This window comes from Bubalus kerabau, chromosome 3 (genome assembly GCF_029407905.1).
Source record: "Bubalus kerabau isolate K-KA32 ecotype Philippines breed swamp buffalo chromosome 3, PCC_UOA_SB_1v2, whole genome shotgun sequence".
In the NCBI taxonomy this organism is placed as follows: Eukaryota; Metazoa; Chordata; class Mammalia; order Artiodactyla; family Bovidae; genus Bubalus; species Bubalus kerabau.
The window spans coordinates 78,458,809-78,481,367 of record NC_073626.1 but is presented as its reverse complement, the minus strand read 5'-3'; the positions used below and the strand labels follow the sequence as shown (position 1 = coordinate 78,481,367).

General features: G+C 39.4%; 1 protein-coding gene across 2 annotated transcripts in view; it reads left to right on the top strand.

Moving 5' to 3' along the window:
- LOC129646303 (plasma membrane ascorbate-dependent reductase CYBRD1) overlaps positions 1–11,295 on the top strand; it is a 32,971-nt gene extending 21,676 nt beyond the window's left edge. The window contains exons 3-5 of one of the 2 annotated variants that reach the window (XM_055572257.1): positions 6,802–6,956; positions 7,542–7,838; positions 11,036–11,295. In XM_055572257.1, coding sequence (XP_055428232.1) covers positions 6,802–6,956; positions 7,542–7,838; positions 11,036–11,039 — 456 coding nt within the window. In that variant the 3' untranslated portion in view covers positions 11,040–11,295. Of the gene's footprint in view, positions 1–6,801; positions 6,957–7,541 lie in introns of both variants that reach the window. The other variant, XM_055572256.1, reaches the window with a different exon arrangement.
- Positions 11,296–22,559: the final 11,264 nt, after the last annotated feature.

Sequence of the window (22,559 nt, the reverse complement as noted above, 5' to 3'; positions counted from 1 at the left end):
TATGCCAGAATACCATTGTGGGGTTGTTGGGGAATTATTTGTTCTGGGGGAGGGTATTAAATTTTTAAATGCATCTTGTTTTTCTTGCTTGAACTTGTGGCTCTTTTGTCTTAAAATATAAGTAAATCACATGTCACAAAAGATCATATATACACAAATTTTAAAACTAAATAAGCAAACAGTGTTCCCTCAAATCAGGTTATGAATATTCGTGTCACGTGTGGTAACTACTGGTTGGTTGTTTGGAAACCAGATGAACCATTTCCTTCCTATTCCTTTTCTGGGAAAGATGACTACATTCCAACTTTATTCGGTTATTGCATCCAAGCTGTTTTTAAGTTACTTGCATTGCTTCCCTGAAGAAGTGACAGAAGAGATCACCCAGATGTTCTCAGGAAGAAATTAAACGAAAGAATATTTCCTATCCCCATGGAAAGAAACCAATTCTAAGCTTGCTTTCTTCACTTTTGATAGGAGCTAAGCCTCTTTCTTAGGCTTCCCTGGTGGCTCAGACGGTAAAGCGTCTGTCTGCAATGCAGGAGACCTGGGTTCGATCTCTGGGGTTGGGAAGACCCCCCTGGAGAAGGAAATGGCAGCCCACTCCAGTACTCTTGCCTGGAAAATCCCATGGACGGGGGAGCCTGGTAGGCTACAGTCCATGGGGTTGCAAAGAGCCTGACACGACTACACTTTCACTTTCAAGCCTCTTTCTTATTAAGATTTACAAAGATTCCTCCCTATTCTTAGTTGTAAAAATTCATGAACCACGAAAACATGCTTTGACAGAGATGTGCCTCTGTCAGATTAAGTTAGAAGTAAAAATGGGAACCATTTTCTCCGTGAAATCAGGACAACTCTCCGTAAGTGGAGGTTCTCGGAGCTGCCGCTTGTAGGTGGAGAACAGGAAGTCCCACCCTCTTGGAGCAGCTGCCGCAGCCTGCTTGCTGCTCACTTGCACAGCTGCCAACTGTTGTGCACTTCAATTGCAAAGTATAATTGTGTGCAGGCCATTCATCCACGTTTGTAAGGTCAGTTTGCATTCTTCCCAAGACCAACTCAGTAAACAAACCTACCACAGAGTATGAAAAGCATGGGAGAGATTGTCAAGAGATTACCTTAGCGATCTTGAACTTTGGTTTAACCACTTTATAAAGTCAAGATTTACCGGCCAAATGAAGCTAGGGTCCAGGCTGTTTCAATAAATGAAAGGAAGCAAGAAAGGGGACTAACAACAAAGCAATACAACCAAAACAAGCTGAAAGTCTTCACGCTTCCTGTGTTTGTCTATGAATTGCAAAGCATTTCAAATTGTAGGCTCTTTTTTTTCTACTTGTGACATCTAGCCTCTGGGGGATTAAAAAAAAAAAAAAAACAAGCCTGTGTGTGTGTATGTAGAAGTTATGAATCATAATAAAATTAACTCTCATAATTCCACCATCCACCTTAATTTAGAAAACATAGAACCCCTCTCCCCCTCAACTTGATCCCACATTTTTCTACCTATCCCAACTCCTGCAGGTAACCATTTTCCAGAAGTTTTTTCTCATTCCTGTTTTTCTTTGTAATTTTACCACATGCTGTAAATTCCCGAACAATATGTTGTTTACTTTGTATTTTTTATTTTTTTAAGAAACAGTATCATTAAGTATTTGATTACAATTTTTTTCATTCTATCGATTCAACTATACAGACTCCTCTAGCTGTAGTTTAATCATTCCTACTTTTGTATTCTGCTGCATAAATTGGCCACACATTTACTTATCTATTCTCCTGCTATTACACTTTTAGATGATTTTGAGTTGTATTCTGTTTCTGACAATACTGAATTGATCATTCACATACACATCTCTTGGCCCTCATCTGCAAAGGTTTCTCTGGTGGTATTCTTACAATAGCAGTTTTATACTCAGTCTAAAATAGTGTCAACTTGTTTTCCAAAGTGTTTCCAATTATGTTGCTGTCAGCAGCAAATAAGAGTTTACATATGAAAAAAAAAAAAAGTTTACATATGGCACATTGTTGCCAACATGCATCCTCTTCAGACTTTTAAAATACTGCCAAAGTGGTGAATATAAAATGATGTCTTGTGATTTTCTTGTTTATTTCACTGGTTACTCAGGGTTCACCTCTAAAAAAAGATACTTGTTTGTGTCTTTTGTGCATTTAAACAATGAGTTTGTTTTCCTTTTTCTTAAAGATTTGTAGGTATTCTGTGTCAGATTCCTGTTCATTTATATGTATTATATATATCTTCAAGCATTGAGGCTTGTATTTTCTCTTTTCTTAGCATTTTTTGACAAATAGAAATTCTTAATTTTAATGAAACAAATTAATCATCTTTTCCTTTAGGTTATCATTTTTTGTTTTGTTTTGATGACTTGTTTATGAAATCCTTCTGTACCGTGAGGTCAAAGCAAACCAGTTCTCAGGTTCTACTCCAGACCTCCTAGATCAGAAATTCACGATGGAGGGTGCAGGAGGGGGAAGGTGGGTGGGCCCCACAATATGTGCTTTCATGGTACCTGCAAGTGACTCATATACACACTAATATTTGAGAACAGTTGGTAGAAGAGAAAAACCTATGAATAGCCAAGAGGTTACATTACAATAATATTATTGGAAATGTTAATTTCTTTTATGTTTTCTATTAAGAGTATTAAAGTTTTGGCTTTGATATGAAGTATACTTAATTCATCTAGAATTGTTAGTTCATGATGAGATATTGTTATCTAACTTCATTTTTTCTCCAGATTGATAAGCTCTTTCCCCAGCACCATTTATTGAATTGTCCCTATCTTTGCCATTTATCTGCACTGCCAGTTTTGTCTCTTTTTCTCTGCATCCAAGCCAGTGGAATTGAAGAGTATAGAAGTATTAAAGTATATTTTTGTTGTCGTTTAGTCATTCAGTTGTGTCCAACTCTTTTGCAACCCTATGGACTGTAGTCCATGGGATTTTCCAGGTAAGAATACTGGCGTGGATTTCCATTTCCTTCTCCAGGGGATCTTCCTGATCCAGGAATCAAACTCACATCTCCTGCATTGGCAGGCAGATTCTTTACAACTGAGCCTCCAGGGAAGCCTGTTGAAGTACACAGAAGTATATAGAATTATTTACAGGGTATAAAATAGAGGTAGAGATAAGAATCTTTGAACTGTACTTTTTTTGAAGAAGATACTTCTAATATTTCACTATTCAGTACAGATGCTTCACATTTTCTCTTATTCCAGTTTGTGAATTGGTTTTGTTTTTCTTTTGAAATCATGAAAGTGAAAATCGCTCAGTCATGTCTGAGTCTTAGCGACCCCATGGACTATACAGTCTATGGAATTCTCCAGGCCACAATGCTGGAATGGGTAGCGGTTCCCTTCTCCAGGGGATCTTCCCAACCCAGGGATTGAACCCAGATCTCCCACATTGCAGGCAGATTCTTTACCGTCTGAGCCACCAGGGAAGACCTGAAATCATGAATGAATGTAGAATTTTATTGGATGTTTTTTGTGTATGTTGAGATGTGACTTCGGTTTTTCCTCTTTAATCTGTTAATGTAGTCAGTTACATCAGTGGATCTTCTAATGTTAAACTTGGGTAAATTGAAAACATTTTTAATTGTTTCAAGATTCTCTTTTGCTCTCTGAAATATTCAGATTCTTATCTCTTATTGTTTTACCTGTGTACTAACTAGGCTTCTCAGAAATGTCATGTCACAACGTTATAACTTTTGTTTAACAGGAGAAAATGTGGTCCCTGACTTTTTCCTTGCTTGCATCCAAATAGCTGGTAGTATTTATGAACACAGGACTTGGAATCCGAAAGACCTCAGTTTGAATCAGTTTCATTCATTTGTAATTTGTGACCTTTGGACTTGTTATTGAACTTTTCTGGGCTTAGTTTGCTCACTTAGTAAGACTTTCATACATCCTTCACAACATCATAGGAACCAAGGACAAATAATGCATCGAAAGGCTCAGCCTAGGGCTTAGTGTACTAGAATGACACAAGTCAACTGTTGTTATTAAAACTGGAAGCCTTGTGGTAGGCTCCTTTACAACCTTAAGATGACATTTTTCATTTCAGCTACAGATCATTAACACCTTCATGGTTGAGAATATCATTTTATGTCATTGAAATTTTATTCATGATTTACCCATGGAAATATATTTTTTCCATATTCCTATTCTCCTGCCTCTTCTGAGATTCCTAAGATTCTTATTGTTTTGAATGATTCTTAGTGTTTTCTCTTATTTCTTTCAGAATTTATCTTGTGTGTCTCTTATAATCCATAAAGTTCAATGATATAAGTAGATGGGACATCAGAAGTTTGCTTACAGGACCTCATTTAACTCTGTTGAAAAATACTTACCCATTTTCAACAGAATTAAATACCAATTATGCATTGGATACTTGTCTAGCTTGTGGGGGATACATTGTTCCACAAGACAAGCATGGGCCCAAAGAGACATGCTTAGAAATCAAAGGAAATAAAAAATGATTAATATAAACTATACATCTTTATGTTATAAATTTGAATAATTTGGAACACTTTTAATCAAAGATAAGCATCCTGTAATTTTTTTTCTTTTCCTTTTAAAAATAACTTGATGTTGAAAAAAATGTTTTCATAGCAAAAGTAAGACTTAGAGCGAAATCACCCTGGAGTCCTGTAAGTCTGATGTCCCATCTACTTAGATCATTGAGCTTTATGGGATTATAAGAGACACACAAGATAAATCCTGAAAGAAATAAGAGAAAACATTAAGAATTATTTAAAACAATAAGAATCTTAGAAATTTCAGAAGAGGCAGGAGAATAGGAATATGGAAAAAAAAATATTTCCATGGATTAGTACAGAAAAGATAGTGTGAGTTACTCATAGAAATATATTTGTCCTAAATCCTTGGCAGTCACTCACCTAAGCCCCATTTTTGTATAGAAAGTGCAACCTGTACATTAGGATGCTTGCCCTTTGATATTAATACTAAAAGAATCAATCACTAAAGAGCACTGAAGGAGGATTAGGAACACTCTGAACCACCAAGGAGGACTCTCTGAACCCTTTCTAATATATTCAGGCATTCGTGACATTAATGAAAAATAAAATATGCAAACCAGCCAAAAAATGCATTTTCAGTTACTTTGCATTCATTACTATTGCCTTTATGCTGATTTCTAAATGTGTTTTAGGGCATCAAACCCCTTCTGTTTTCATTCCTCTCTATCCCCCTTTGATCTCAATCAGGAAAAATGAACAGTGATGCTAGTGTTTCTTCTTATTCTCCTCTTTTCCCATAGTTGTTTTGTTAGGGTGGTAGATCCCAAAGAGATAGCTGAAAAAAAAATACCCCACTAAACTCAGTGGTCATTAAGTCATCTTTATTTTCTGGAGGCGAAGTGATTCCTTAATGGGCAGGAATGTGGGACAACAAAACAAACTGTGAAAGTATTAACAGACTTCAGTTTCTATAAGAATCTTATTGTCTTCACTGCAGAGAAGTATCCCAGTAAGGATTTAATTATTGAGGAGATGGAGAGAATTTTCTGCAGAATTCATTTCTTCCTCATAAAAAAAAACAAAAATTGTCATGTTTTTTCCACATAGCTTTCTTTAGGTTGTACTGACACAATGTGTCCTATTGTACTTAGATTTAGTGACTTAAAAGTCTTTTACTTCCCTTCCTACTTGGCAATCTTACGGAAACTGATAAGAACAATTAAGTATCAGAATGTCCACTGTAGCCTTATTAATGGCAGCAAAAAACTGGAAACAGCAATGTCCAGTAATAGGGAACTGAATAATTTGTTAGTCTTAAAATATTAGCCATTAAAAGAATAAACTAGATAAACATGAGTTGATACGAAAAGATCTCCAAGATATACTGTTAAGAGAAAAAAGCAATATGCAGAACAAATATGTACAATAAAACCCCACTTACATTTTTAAAAACTCCCTTTCTCTCTCTAAAAAAATTTTTATTGAAATATAGGTGATTTACAATGTTGTGTTAGTTTCAGGTATACAGCAAGATGATTGTTATATGTAAATATATATGTGTGTGTGTGTACACACACACACACACACACACACACACACACACACACATACACACATGCTGTGCTGTGCTAAGTCACTTCAGTCGTGTCCAACTCTCTGCGACCCTATGGACTGTAGCCCGCCAGGCTCCTTTGTCCATAGGATTCTCCAGGCAAGAATACTGGAGTGGGTTGCCATGCCCTTCTCCGGGGCATCTTCCTGACTCAGGGATCGAACCCACATCCCTTACGTCTCCTGTATTGGCAAGCGGGTTTTTTACCACTAGCGCCACCTGGGGAGACATGCGCGCGCGTGTGCGCACACACACACACACACACACACACACACACACTCTTTTTTAGATTCTTTCCATTTTAGGTTATTACAAGATATTGACTATAATTCCCTGTGCTATACAATAGGTCCTTTTTGGTTATCTATCTTATGTATAGTAGGGAGTATGTTTTAATCCCATCCTCTTAATTTATTCCTCCCCACCCTTTACCTTTGGTAACCATAAGTTCATTGTCTATGTCTAACTCACTTTCTCTTTAAACACACACACACATATGCTTGTTTGGTCATAGAAATTTTATGAAAAGATGCTTGAGAAAGTCATCGTAGGTGTCACTTTTGAGTGGAACTAGAATGGGGAAACTTGGTTGTAAATGAAATGTTTTCTCATTGTGCACATATTGCTTCTCTAACAATAATTTTAAAACAGTTAAAACTTACAATTAATTGATAACCTCTGAATTTTTGATGTTTAGCTTCTCCTAGGTTTTTTTGTCTTTCTGCTTCCTTGGGCTCCACTTTCTCTCCGAGCACTTCTCATGCCCATACACGTCTATTCCGGACTTTTCATCTTTGGAACAGTGATTGCAACTGTACTTATGGGATTGACTGAGAAACTGATTTTTGCCCTGTAAGTTTCATAGTTTTCCTAACTGCAATTCTTCAGCTACAAAATATTAAATACTTGCTCATTGGACAAATATAAATGTGACAAAATTTTTTAAATGGTGAAAATAAAAAATTTAAATATTTATTTTAAAAAATGTGTTTTACATGTAGTGTAGCATTAATAATGCTTGAAAGAAAAACCAAGCAGTCCAACAAATTGTACCACTCTTACAAAGCAACCTTTGAAGTTATATATGCCCTTTCAATTGATATACATGTTTTATGATATACATGATATACAATTTGATATACATATTTTTATGTTAACTGTAATTATGTATACCTATTTTGTATCATCCTTTTTTTGATTTTAAGTGGTACAGATGTTTTAGATGCTATATTATTTTCATACTTTAAGAAATTTTTAACAGTTTTGTACTAATCCACTGAGTGAATTATATGAATTTCTTAATATCAAGCTTTAAGGGAATTTATGTTGAATTTACACACTGTACCAGTGTGCCTTTTGAGCAAATAATTCAAGACTGTTTGGCATGTTGCTGTATCACTCTGTTTGTAACTGGACATACTCTCTCTTTTTCTATAGGAAAAGTCCTTCATACAGTTCATTGCCACCAGAAGGTATTTTCACAAACACCCTTGGCCTTCTGATTCTGGTGTTTGGGGCTCTCATTTTTTGGATAGTCACCAGACCACAATGGAAACGTCCTAAAGAACCGAATTCTGTCCTTCTTCAGCCAAATGGAGGTGCTCCAGAGGGAGTGGAGAGCTCCATGGCAATGAACTTTGGCAGCGTGGACAAATCAGATCCGGAGTTAAACAGTGAAGCAGCAGCAAGGAAGAGAAACGTCACCCTTGATGAGGCTGGACAGAGATCCACCATGTAAAATGGGGTAGCAATGTAGCCATATAACTCCAGTGTAAAAAACTAGCTCTCCAGTTTAGCTTCTCCTATTTACCCATGAGATGGTTGAGGTCCACAGGGGCAATATTTATTCTAATCAGAAAATAGGATGTCTTGAAAGTGTTTATATTGATTGAGGCTTATAAACTTACCCAAATTGAAAGGGAGATGATCAATGTAAATATTAATAACAGTAGATATAAATTGTGCTTATATTACCTTTTTCTCGTTGAAGACCAAAGCATTTAGCACAGTGCCTTGATCATAGAACAAATGATCAAAATGTGTCTACAGTTGGTAAATCTGATAAACTGTCAGCTTCCCTGGCCTCTTATCATGTAGTCATTTTCTGTTTATTCTGGGAATCCAGTTATAAAGTTTTGGAATCAGATCATGAATATCTGGGACAGAGTTAATGCTACACAGGTATCATGACTAGGGCCCAGAAAAAAATGTAGGAAAGGAACTGGCTCCCTTTTCCCTGTACCTGCCCTTCGCTCCCCCGCTGGCTGGTTTGTCCTTAGATTGGCCCTGGAGAGCAGGGTTTATTTTAGGGCACTTTGGATCAGTGACAGGACTGTAGGTAGCTCAAGGTCTCCTCTGGTCGGACCTAGAAGTTTTTCCAAATTGACTTAATCCCAAGGCTTCCTTGGGTTTGGTGTACTTTATGATCCAGATTCCAAACCTAATTATGATGAGAATATACCTGAATATATAAGCAGTATAAACTGTTCTACAAACCTCAAAGAACACTTCCCCCCCAAGTTTCTGGTGTTTTTAAACATGGAACTTACTAAGTGCCAGTACTATCCTAAGCACTTTATAAATCTTAGCTCATTCACTCCCCAGATATAACTTTTGCAGTAGGCACCATTAAAATCTTCATTTTACAGATGAGAGATCTGAGAGAGGTTAGTAGCCTGCCTGAAGGTCACACAGCTAATGAGTAGTGAAACTGAGACTCCAAAACTGGCATTTTGGCACCTCAGGTCAGTCCATGATTCACTATGTTATTGTCTTCATGCGTGCATCCTAAGTCGCTCAGTCGTGTCTCTGTGACCCCAAGTCCCTGCCTGGCTTCTCGTCCATGGGGTTCTCCAGACAAGAATCCTGGAGTGGGTTGCCATTTCTTTCTCCAGGGGATCTTCCCAACCCAGGGAGCAAACCCAGATCTTCTGCATTGCAGGTGGATTCTTTACCCTCTGAGCCACTAGGGAAGCCCTTGCTAATTTACACCTGCTTTGACCCACCCTTGGATAAACCTCATTTGATGGGATGCAGTAGAGTCTTTAAAATTTACCTTCTGGCTCTGTTTACAAGGCAGATTCCTCAAATAAACAAGGAAGAGGGCCTACCCTTACCTGGAGATTCACCATGGGCACCGTGCCACTGCCAACAAGCCGTGGCTTACCTTGATGCTCCTTTGATCTTAAAATTGTGTCTTGGTAATCAAGAGAGGTTTAGGCAAGAACATCTATAGTTTTCAAAGTTCATCAATTATCATTTCGGTTCTTCAGAATCTTAGCTGCTAAACAGCTTTGGGTTTAGAGGTAGGAGAGATGAACTTCATGGTCTGCCCTTCCCAGGGGGCAAAAGCTAGGGTCCTTCCTGATTTGGATGGAATTCTGGGGGGTATCTTGTGTTTTGGGTTCTCAGTAGTGAATTAAGACTCAGAGATGATAGTTTTCATGCGTGAGATCTCTGTATAGACTCTGGCCTGGTAAAACCTAGAGTGGTGCCTATCCTGAAACAATGCATTTTATCTGAGGGTTGATTTTTGGTTTCCCTGCAATTTTAAACTGTTTCTACCAAATAAACTTAACATTTTTGGTGTTTAGTGAATTTCCTTTTAGGGTAACTGGTTATTATGCCCATAGACTGAATATGAGCTACTCTCCATCACATCCCTGAAATTTGATGATAATCATTTGAGTCACTAGCCAAAACACTGTTGTCTTCTTCATTCTGTTTCCAAAATTTTGGCAATAGTCATAGGGATCCCCAGTGCCCAGCCCAATGCCTGGCATATATGTATGCAATATGCACATAAATTCAGTAGAAGTAGAGCCTGCTGCAATTTGGGTCCTAAGTGGAAGGAGGAATTGAATTGTCACACAGAAACATATTTTGGTAAATGGATGTTTCATTACATAGAGGTGCACAAAATTCCAGGTATTTTGGGGGGCAAGGGGTTAATGACCACCCCAAGGATTGAAGCTGCCATTCCATTTCATACAGTCCAGGAAAGAGGCTATCAATGAAAAGTTAATTATGGGTTTGGCACTAGGCTGTGCTGCCCCATTGAGAAGTATTGGAGCACTCCTCATCTTAGCCCTTTATTTTATCCCTCTTGTGGGTTAATGTGAGGTTCATCTTACAGATATTATAAGAACTTCTTTTCTTTCTTTCTCAACCTTTGTGAAAACAATGAATAGTAAAATATATCTAGAAACCTTTCTGTTTGAGATTCTTTTAATGGACCTTTTATTCTAATGATAATTATACCTTTATCTTTCAAAAGCTGGTATTTCCTACCTAAAGCATCTCCCCCCAAAATATCTCATTAAAAAGTCCACAAAAAGAACACGGGAGAAGAAAGCCTTAGGTGTCAATTCCAAAACAGTGATTGAAATCTTCCCAAATAATTATATCTTATATCATCTACAGAGATAGTCTGGCTTGCCTTACCCCATAATCTAATTTCAGGAAAAAAAGCTATATTTTAACACGCATCTAAATCAACACTAAAGCCTTTTGTCTCGAAGGATTTATTGAGAAACTCAGATGATTATACTTTTTAAATTAATGTTATCAAAACTGTACAAATTCCTGTGCTCATTGTGTCAAACTGAATCCACCCTCCAAAGTGCCTTCCTCCCTTTCCTCTCCTGGTTTCATTTAAGCTGTGCGGGTTAGAAACAGTATCTCAGACCTTATGATCAAATGACAAAGGAGATAATCACGCTTTTTAAGGAATACTGACAAGTGATTTTTGTTTCTAAAGGACAAAATAAAGAGGATGTCTTGCTTTTAATTAGGCTCTTTCCCTGCTGAGTTGGAAATTCCAGTGCAAAACTGATTGACCGCAACTGCCAAATTTGAAAGCCTGAAGTAAAGCTTTTTGCTAATTTTATTGCAGCAAGATGGAATTTTTATCTTTGTATGTCCTTTTTTAGATAACTCTGACAGAAAACTGTAACTGCTGTCTTCGAGCTACACATAGGAAAGTATAGAAGAATGAAAACTTCTTTATCCTCTACAAAGTACCTGAAAACTTTAAGTGGAAAAGATTCCTCTGTTTAAAATCTACCTTTTTAATCTCAATACATTTATGCAAAAATGTTAAATAGCCTGAATATTTTATAATTTTGTAGAAAAAATATGCATCTATTTTTTTCTTGTTTTTATATAGTAATAAAAGTTATTTTGGAAGCTATTTGTGTATATTATTCGTGTTGTAGACATTGTCCTGAAAGTCTCTTTCCCAGGTTGTTTTTTGTTAGTTTTTCAATGGGGAAGAATTTTTTTAAGTTTTGTGGAATGGAATATCAGTAAACAAGGATGTAACAGCTATTAGCGATTTCAGGCCTCCAAATGTGAATGAAGTCTCCCAAGGGGGAAAACAATATCTGCAATCCAGCACATGCCACCATGCCCCCTACAGTGATTGCCAAGGAGCTGGGTGGGAGTGGGGGGAGGAGGGCAGTGAAAAGTCAAAAAACAGATACAGATGCTGGCCCAGATAGCTGAGATGCATATGAAAGGAATGACTTCAAAAATCCCAGAGTCTTGTTTCTTCCCATACATAGAAGAATGCTAAATTCCTTACCTTGCTATTTGGTTTTCCTTACATAACAATAATCTTTGATGTTCAAACGCCTGCTCCCTTTGTTACAAACTTGTATGTAGCCTGACTCCCTCCTCCTCGGAGCAGTCTCTCAGGTCTACCTGAGATCCGTCTCCCAGACTTGAAGTCCTAAGATTTTCCCACCAAATAAAATACTCTCTGCTTTCAGATTGTAAACTATTTTTTTAGTCAACAGTTTGTTTATTGTTGAAAATGCTGTCAGATTTCTCTAAACCGTGTACTCTGAGTACCGTACCTTTATATTGCCAGAAGGATCAGAGACTGTTTCAAAACTGTCATGGTGTTTTCCTCCATATAGGATCTAAGCTGGCACCATACTCTATAGTATAGAAGGGAACCAAAATTAAGCAATCAAAGCAGATGCAGTGTAAGTTAGAAAAAGACTTCCTTTGGTGGTCCAGTGGCTAAGACTCCACGCTCCCAACGTGGAGGGAGGTGCCTGGGTTTAATCCTTGATCAGGGAACTAGATCTCACATTTCACAACTACAGATCCTGCTTACCCCTCCTAAGACCCCTGGCTCAGTCAATTAAATATTAAAAAATAATAATAATAAAACTGCTAGTTATTACAGAACTCTGTGTTTGTAGTAACTTATTCTCAAGAAGGGGGCTTCCCTGGTGGCTCAGAGGTTAAAGCGTCTGACTGCAATGCAGGAGACCTGGGTTCGACCCCTGGGTTGAGAAGATCCCCTGAAGAAGGAAATGGCAACCCACTCCAGTACTCTTGCCTGAAGAATCCCATGGAAAGAGGAGCCTGGTGGGCTACAGTCCATGGGGTCGCAAAGAATTGGACACGACTGAGCGACTTCACTCACTCACTCATTCTCAAGAAAGCCTTCCCAGGTGGTGCTAGTGGTAGAGACCCTGCCTCCCAATACAGGAGACACAAGAGACACAGGTTTGATCCCTGGGTTGGGAAGATTCCCTGGAGGAGGAAATGGCAATCTACTCCAGTATTCTTGCCCAGAGGATCCCATGAACAGAGGAGCCAGGTGGGCTATAATCCATGGGGTCACAAAGAGTTCACACATGACTGACCAACTGAGCACACACACACAATCTTTGAGAAAACATAATTCATTATGGATGAATGGCTGTATTTTTATTTTTTCCACACGAAAAAAGATAATTAGCACCTGAGCAGTGTCAATATTCATTGAATCTTAATTTAATTGCTCATTTAGTCTTTTTCACCTACTTTTTGTCTCCTGGGAAATGTTAATGGTATTTTATGTTGTGTAGGTGTAATAACACTGTAATTGTGAATGTCCTATTATGCGATAGAGCCATGATATTGGGTAAATTGAATCTGTATAAGTTACATATTTTGCCACTGATTTATATTATCAATTTCAGGCATATCATATTTCATTTCAGATTGATCTTAATTGGCAAGTACTTTTGACATTTTTTAAAAGATATGACTCAAGCACACGGTCGTATAATTTTATATATATTAGCTCATTCAGTTTAATTTCCAAGTGGTCTAGACATGTCACAGTGCCCACCATGCCCTGGCCCCTCCAGGCAGCTCCATTTTACTGACCACACACAACCTGCATTTCCTCTGTCACAATCAATTATACATATTATTATAAGTCCACATATAATGTTTACAGTTTTGTTTTATATAATCATAAGTATTTTAAAGAAATGAAGATGTACTACATTCATGTTTCTTAGACCATATTTCAAATTAAAAATCTTACGAAAGAAAGAGAAATCACAAGTCGTTTTCCAGTGTCCGTCATCCTCTCCTGAACTCTAAGTTTCCACCTGGCATCCTCTACCTCATCCTGAAGAACTTCCTTTAGTAATTCTTTAGTGTGGGTCTGCTGATGATAAATTCTTGTTTTCCTTTTTCTAAAAATAGTCTATATAATTTTCATTTTTGAAAGATATATTCCCTGGGTGTAGAATTCTGGGTTGATAGATTTTTCATTTTGACACCCTAAAGATGTTATTCTACTGTGTTTTTGCCTCAGTAACTTATGATGTTTAGACAGTAGTTAGGGGAGTTCCCTGGTGGTCCAGTGGTTAGGACTTGGCCCTCTTGCTGCTGAAGTTGGGTTTCAACCCTGGGAACTAAGATCCTGCACATTGCATAATAGAGCAAAAAAAAAAAGATAGTAGTCAGCAGTAGTCAGTTGTATTATTGTTTCCTTGTATGTAATGTTTTTTTTTGTTTCTGGCCATTTTCAAGATTTTCTCTTTATCTTTGGTTTTGGCAGTTTAATTATTATATAGTCAAGTGTATGTTTTTTTAAAAAGTTGTACTTTAGGCTTACTGAACCTCTTGAATCTATAAATTTATGTCTTCTACCAAACTTGGAGCATTTTTAGCTATTGTGTCTCCAAATATTTTTTTGCCCCATTCTCTCTTCTCTTTCTAGAACTCCATTTACAATGTGTTTGAGCTTTTGATATTGCTCCCAGGTCACTGAGGCTCTGTTCATTTTTTTAAATTATATATATTTTTAGTAAGTAAGAATTCAAGTTAGTGAACATTTCTGTATTTTATATTCCCTCTTCTTCTACTTAAAAAAAAAGTGTAGTTTTGAAATAATATAGGCTCGTAGGAAGTTGCAAAGATGGTACAGAAGTATCATGTACTTTTGACCCAGTATGCCCCAATGATTATATCATGCATAAATATGTGTGCGTGCATGTGTACTAAGTCGCGTCAGTCATGCCCAACTCTTTGCAACCCTATGGACTGCAGCCCACCCCGTTCCTCTGCCCATGGGATTCTCCAGGCAAGAATACCTGAGTGGGTTGTCATGCCCCCCTCCAGGGGATCTTCCCAACCCAGGGTTCACACCCGAGTCTCCTGTGGCTCCTGCATTGCAGGCAGATTCTGGGCAGATTCTTTACCGCTGAGCCAGCGGGGAAGCCCTTGCATAAGTATCGTATAATATAAAACTGGCAATGGTGCAGTGTGAGTTTGTAGTTCTCTGCCACTTTATCATGTACAGATTCATGATACCACCACCACAATCAAGATCCAACTTTGTGCATTACCACCAAGTTCTCTCACAAAACTCTTATATTCACATTTACTTCCTCTCTCCTACACCATTTATAGTCTCTTCCCCCACCCACCAAATTTTATTATGGTTGTCTTAAGTATTTCCTCTACCTATTGAGAATCACATCAGATAGTATATAATTTTTGATTCAACCATCCAAACAAAGTATAGAAGACTCAAGATCAGGAAGAAATCCATTGCATTTTCCATATATATTAATATTTGCTCTCTCATTTGTTATTCCTTCCTTTCCAATGTTCCAAGATTTCTTTCTTTGTAGGAAACACTCTGTATCCATTCTTTTAGAGCAGGTCTTCTCACAACACATTCTCTTAGTTTTTATCTTAGAATGACTTTATTTCCTCTTCATTCTTGAAGGATATTCTCAGTGAATATTGAATTCTGGGTTCACAGTTTTTTCTTTCAGCACTTGGAGAATATTACCCCATTCCTTTCTGGCCTCTATGGTTTCTGATGAGAAATCTGTGGTCATTTAAATAGTTTTTCCTTTATAGGTAAGGTAACTTTCTTTCTTGTTGTTTTCAAGACTTTTCCTTTGTTTTTTGTTTTTGGGAATTTGGTTGTGATCTGTATGGGCATGGATTTCTGTGTCCATTCATTTCAAGCATGTTTCCATTTCTATCCCTGAGCATAGCTGCTTTATAATTTTTGTCTACTGATACTAATGTCTTGATCATTTTGAGATGAGTTCCCATTGATTGCCTTTTCTCTTGAATGTGGATTGCATTTGCATTTCTTAGTATGTCTACCAATTTTTATTGTATCCTAGACACTGTTAATGGTTGAAGAGACTCTGGGTCATATTCCTCTAAAGCAGGGGTCCCCAAACTCGGGATCTAATGCCTAATGATCTGAGGTGGAGCTGATGTAATAATAACAGAAATCAAGTGCACAACAAAAGAAACATGCCTGAGTCATCCTGCAGCCACCCCCTCCCACTCCTCACTTCATGGAAAAATTGTCTTCCATGAAACTGGTCTCTGGTACCAGAAAGGTTGGGGACTGCTACTCTAAGAATACTGACCTTTTGCTTTAGTAGGCAGTAAACTTGGTCAGACTGACGAGCAAGCAGCAGCTGAAGTTTCTGCTCAGTTCTTTTAGCATCTGCTCATGCATATATAATTCAAGGGCAGCCAAAGGTGTGATTCAAGTTTCTGTGCAGAATTAAAACTCTTCCTTAGAGCCTCTCTTCTGCCTAGGATTCTCTCCATTCTTTCAAGCCGCTCTGGTCACTCTGAACTTTGTCCTTTGGTTCTTCAAGCAGATAAATCCTAGAGTTTTCTATTGAATTTCAGCCTCCTTGCTTTACAGAGATCAAAGCCTCTCTTCAGCAGAAAAACTAAAAATGGAAGCTTACCTAGTGCCAATCCCTTCTTCCAAATGTAGGCTGTACTCCAATTTCTGCCTGCTTTTCATGGCTTTCTAGTGTCTTCAGGTAGTTAAAAAAAATTTTTTTTCCAGAATTTTTAGCTGTTATCTGTGGAAGGGCTTGTCTAATAGAAGTTACTCCTCCATTACTAGAAACCAGAACTTTGCAACACTTTTCATTGCTGTGCTGTGTGCTGTGCTTAGGTGCTCAGTCGTGTCTGACTCTTTGCAACCCCATGGACTGTAGCCCCCAGGCTCCTCTGTCCATGGGGATTCTCCAGGCAAGAATACTGGAGTGGGTTGCCATGTCCTCCTCCATGGGATCTTCCTGACCCAGGGATTGAACCCAGGTCTCCTACATCGCAGGCAGATTCTTTACCATCTGAGCCACCAGGGAAGCCCAAAAATACTAGAATGGGTGGCCTATTCCTTCTCCATGGAATCTTCCCAATCCAGGAATTGAACCAGGGTCTCCTGCATGGCAGGCAGATTCTTTACCAGCTGAGGTACTAGGGAAGCCCTTTCATTGCTAATGATATGAATTAGCATATCATTATAATATGCTTATATGATGTGAATCTACAAGGCAGAGTATATAATACGCAGAATTTTACTGATTTTGACCAGAAATATCTTTTTGTTTGTTTTAATGGAATAGCTGCAGAATGACCGCTTCGCATTGGGAAAAGCTGATCAGAGGACAGCCTTATTCGAGGTGTCCTTACAACTTCTTGCCAAAACCAGACCTTGCTTATCATCCACTTAGATTTAATTCTCACTTAACTCAATGCTACAGAAAACATACCTGTTTTAAATAGCCTGCAATTAAGGTGAGAGTTTGACCTTTGTTGTAAGGTAAGAACTGTAAGGGAATATTAAGTGATTGTGATCTCCACTTAAAAATGTCTGAGCATCTAGGTTTGTGTCACTGGACAAGAGAAATTTTCTGAATCTGAGATCTTATTCCGACAGCTTGACACTTTGAGATGGCAATACAGACAAAACAAATACATACAAGGACAGGTTACTTGAGGGGATACGCACCATGTGAAAGCAAAGGCGTTTTTTACTTGGATTCTGAAAGGAGTCTGCTGCTGCTGCTGCTGCTGCTGCTAAGCCGCTTCAGTCGTGTCCAACTCTTTGTGACCCCATGGACTGCAGACCCCACTGGTCTACTACTGACCAATTCAATTCTTTGTTCCAAGTGAGCAACCCAACTTTTTATTTTTTAATTTTGAATTGATCTTTTCCCAGGTGATATCTTTGGCATGAGTTAGTTTCCCCCTTTAGTACAGAAATCATATCTCTTTTTAGAATAAAAAGATTGTGAAGAAGAAGAGGGAAAAACAGATGGGAAAATCTTGTGAAGATAATACTGGTTACTAATTTATCAAGTACACACAGTACCTAAAGTCCTATTGTATAGCATAATAGTCTCTGCAACTCTATTCTGGTTTACAATACTACACTGATATGGCAGATTAACTGCTTTAAGTAGTGGTTCCTTTCTAGGCTTAGCACCAACCACCTCCCTGAAATAGCTTACAAGATGGTCAACATCTGGTAAAAGAGACCAAACATCACCCCACCTTCTGTGCCTTGCTAAATTTAGCATCTCCTCTAAAACCTGAGTCAGGCATCACCCAGGGCAGCCCCACTCTGGCTCCTGCTCCCCTCCTATGCCCCTGTTCCCACTGCCCCTTGGTCTGGGTGGAGCATTTCCCCTCAGAGGGCTCACAGAACCCTGTTCCTGCCACAAACCGAGCTTATCAGATCATACCTGTTGCTTTTTAGCTCTCTAAAGAATCCCCCTGCAATGCAGGAGATCCCAGTTCAATCCCTGGATTGGGAAGATCTCCTGGATTGAGGAAATGGCAACCCACTCCAGTATGCTTGCCTGGATAATTCCATGGACAAAGGAGCCTGGCAAGCTAAGTCCACAGGGTCACAAAGAGTTAGACACAACTGAATGACTTTCACTTTTCCTAATTTCTTTAAGTGCTAGAGAGTTAGAATTTGCACCCCCCAGGCTTATGGTAGGGCCAAATAGATAGACAGATGTTGAATGTTTATGAAAGGTTAATCACAAAGATAGCAGATAGTGAGAGAGACAGCTGGTGGTGGGGAAGAGAAGCTGGCGTGGAAGCGGGACTGCCGAGAGTTGTTCCCCTCTGTGCCCGGACAGTGGGGGTTGTGGGGCTGCGTTAAACCTCCCTTCCTGTTTTACTGGCCTTTTCCCCCGTGTCTTGCCTTCCTCGTTTCTTAGTGACCTCTCATTTCATTTTTCTCTTATCAAAAGCCATTCTCAGTAACTTGTGGCAAGATGGGAACAGAGAAGAGGGCACTTCAATCTGAAAGAAGTTTCTCGGGCCACTTAGAGAACTTGACATGTGCCCCTGGACCTTGGGGAGCACAAAGGAGTCTTGTCTTTGCAAATGTAAAGAGTGGAGAGATGAATTAGCCAGCTGCTCAAATGTTGGAAGTAAAGGAGAGGCTGGGCTGCACTGGGCTAGGAGGCCTGCTGCTCCAGAGGCTGTTGAGCTAAAAAAAAAAAAAATTTCCAGGTCCTCTGTCCTTAGCCAGCATCTACAAATCTGGCGGCGCCTACAGTGTTTACACCTTTTTTGGTAGCCCTCCCAGATAAGACCCACGATGATTCTGTGTGCCTCCTCGGGTCCACATCTCTTCTTACTGAGATGTGGACTTTCTTCCATGATTATCAGTGTCATAAAGAGCAATCCTGGAGCCCAGGGAATAAAGCTTTAATTACAGAACATTAGACTTTAGGCAGCTAGGAAAGAAGAGGAGAGAGAGCATGCTGAAAAAGGGCTCCCTTCACTTAACACAGAGGCATGACCCATAAGACCACCCTCTTGAAGGACAGGCAAATTTGGGTGGAGAGAATGCTGGATAATGAACAGTCTTGGACCCCACAATCTGCCCACGTCTATTCATGTTGGAGGGAGCCCAGCATGCTAATTTATATCGCAAATCTGGATAAGAGTATACTTGTGTTTTGTCAGAAAGACAAAGAACACCTATAAAATTACCTTGTTGTTCAGTTATTAAATCGTGTTTGACTCTGCGACCCCATGGACTACAGCACGCCAGGCTTCACCAGCTCCTGGAGTTTGCTAAATTCATGCCCATAGAACCAGTGATGCCATCCAAAAATTTCATCTCTGCCACGCTCTTCTTTTGCCTTCAATCTTTCCCAGCATCAGGGTCTTTTCTAAGGAGTCAGTTCTTCGCATCAGGTGGCCAAAGCATTGGCGCTTCAGCATCAGTCCTTACAATGAATATTCAGGACTGATTTCCTTTTGTTTGATCTCCTTGCAGTCCAAGGGACTCTCAAGAGTCTTCTCCAGCACCACAGGTCAAAAACATCAATTCTTCGGCACTCAGCTTTCTTTATGGTCCAACTCTCACATCTGTACATGACCACTAGAAAAACTCTAGCTTTGACTATACGGACCTTTGTCAGCAAAGTGATGTCTTTTCTTTTTAATATGCTGACTAGGTTTGTCATAGCTTTCCTTCCAAGTCTGTTTATTCAGATCTTACTATAGGAGGGGAGTCAGCTACCATCATTTCCTCCTAGTAAGGACTCAAAGATGTATGAAAAGGGAATGAGGTATATAGAGTAAAAGAAGGACATCTTATGATGGATTTGATTGGTGAGTGTGTCATTGGGGTGGATTTTTGGAAATGGGAGAGGCTTTCTGGTTGACTTTCAAGTAGATAGTGATTCATTCACTATCTACTGGTACATAACTGGGAGCTTTCTAGCCTGAGTGGGGTCATAGGCTTTCCTATTTCAACTAGAAAGATATATGGGCCTCAGCTTCAGGATCAGACTCTTGAATAACAATTTCCTCTATTTGGTAAATATTAAGATTGAAATTTGGGCTTCCCTGGTAGCTCAGCTGGTTAAGAATCAACCTGCAATGCACGAGACCCTGATTTGATTCCTGGGTTGGGAAGAACTCCTAGAGAAGGGATAGGCTACCCAATCCAGTATTTTTGGGTTTCCCTGGTGGCTCAGATGGTAAAGAACCTGCCTTCTATGTGGGAGACATGGGTTCAATCCCTAGATCGGGAAGATCCTCTGGAGAAGGGCATGGCAACCCACTCCAGTATTCTTGCCTGGTGAATCCCCATGGACAGAGGAGCCTGGGGGCTACAGTCCATGGGGTCACAAAAAGTCAAACATGACTGAGCGACTAAACACAATGACAAAATGACAAGATTGAAATTTAGCCTGAAGCCTAGTCCAAATCAGTGTCTAATGTGTGCCTATAGCTATTTATATGAACCTATCACATTGAGGCTAAACTGAGACTTGTCACCAATATCCTTCATGTAGAATGAAAGTGAGTCTATATCCTGGTGACTCAGAGGTTAAAGCATCTGTCTGGAATGCGGGAGACCTGGGTTCGATCCCTGGGTCAGGAAGATCCCCTGGAGAAGTAAATGGCACCCCACTCCAGTATTCTTGCCTGGAGAATCCCATGGATGGAGAAGCCTGGTGGGCTACAGTCCACGGGGTCTCAAAGAGTCAGACACAACTGAGCGACTTCACTTTCACTTTCAGAAAGTGAAAGAAAGAAACATAAGCTTTGGATGAACATTGTGCTGGATTAGGTCTGAGATTCCCCTAATGTTAAGATTCTGAGGTGATGTCCCTGTTCTGTGGCTCAGGGACTGGAAGGACTTTGAAACCGGACTGAATCGACTCCAGGGGGCCAGCCCCTAGCTTAGCCCTGGCAACACAGGCGAGCAGATGTCCAGGGGCCACTGAATGGTTTTCCATCCTCTACCAGGGCCCAGCCGGGGTGCAGGCAGAGAGCTGGAAGCAGCCTTGCCCTTCTCAGCCCAACCCTCTTCTATCAGAGCTCAGACTTCCCCTCAAATCTCTAGCTAAGGGACCTTTGAACAGACAGACTGGAAGATTCTGGGCCCGGTGAACTTATCTAGAACATTCAAATGGAAGAAGGAAAGTAAAAGAGAGCTGAGATAAAGGGAGTGGTGACAACTTTTTTTTTCCGTTTCATTTTCTTTCTGCACCTGTATTGGCCAACTCTGTTTGTTTGTTTGTCTTGGCTGCACCACGCAGCATGTGGGATCTTGGTTCCCCAACCAGGAACTGAGTCCATGCCCCTTGCATTGGGAGTGTAAAGTCTTAACCACTAGACTGCCAGGGAAGTCCTGGTAGTAACAACTTTCAAGTGTGACTTTATCCCAGGGGAGCAAAAGAACAAATATAACTCAAATGTGTGCATGAGTGTGGAATAGTGATTATGATTCAGTTCCCATGGTGTAGAAAATCATTCCTTTTTTACCTAGCCTTCTGCTCCCATTTTCTGTCTGTCTGTCTGTCTCTCTCTCTCTCACACACACACATATACACATACACATACACATGTCTTTCCTAACCTGCAGTTTGTCATTTTAAATCAGCCTGGAGAACTGCCTACATATTCCTTTGCTTCATTAAAAAGACTTTAAAAATTCTATTTCCACCCTCCATAATTATAGTAAGTGTATGAAGTTATTCTTCTCATTCCCCATTCAACTCCTGGGTCCCCGACCTTCCCAAGTGCAAACACTTGACTGATTTCAAGAAGAAAACCCACAGGATCTGCAGGTCGTGAAAATCTTTGATCTTCCTTCAGGGAGGAAGAAAAGAGGGGCCCAGAGGATGGTCAAGAGCTGTTTTCCTCGGACGATCTGCTAGACCCTTCCTTAGGTAACCCAGTATGTGCCGCCTGCACTCTCTTATTTCCAGAGCACTGGCTTGCAAGCAAGTGGGAACTGAGAATCATTCTTTCCCTGTCTGTATGCAAATCATCTTTAAAGTTTTCTTGTCTTTGGAAACAATGTCCAATAGGCTTGACCAATACAGTGTTATGCTATAAAAAATTATGTCATCAAAAATTATGTTGTAGGTGAGTACTTTATATGGAAAAATATTGTGAAGTAAAATAAACAATATATAAAACAATTGTAAATGTGAATGTGCATATATATATATACACATATGTGTGTGTGTATATATAAATGCATATATATTAGTATATAACCAAAAGCATAATATACCAAATAGTTAATTAGTTGATGATGGTTCTCTTTGGGGCAGAGTAGGATAATGGGCAGGTTTCCCAGCTGGCGCTAGTGGTAAAGAACCCACCTGCCAAAGCAGGAGACATAAGACACTCGGGTTTGATCTCTGGGTCAGGAAGATTCCCTGGAGCAGGGCATGGCAACCCACTCGAATATTCTTACCTGGAGAATCCCATGAACAGAGGAGCTTGGTGGGCTACAGTCCAAAGGGTAGCAAAAAGTCAAACATGACTGAATGCAGGCACACATGGGCATTTAAAATTTACCTATTTTTATTTTACCTGTATTTC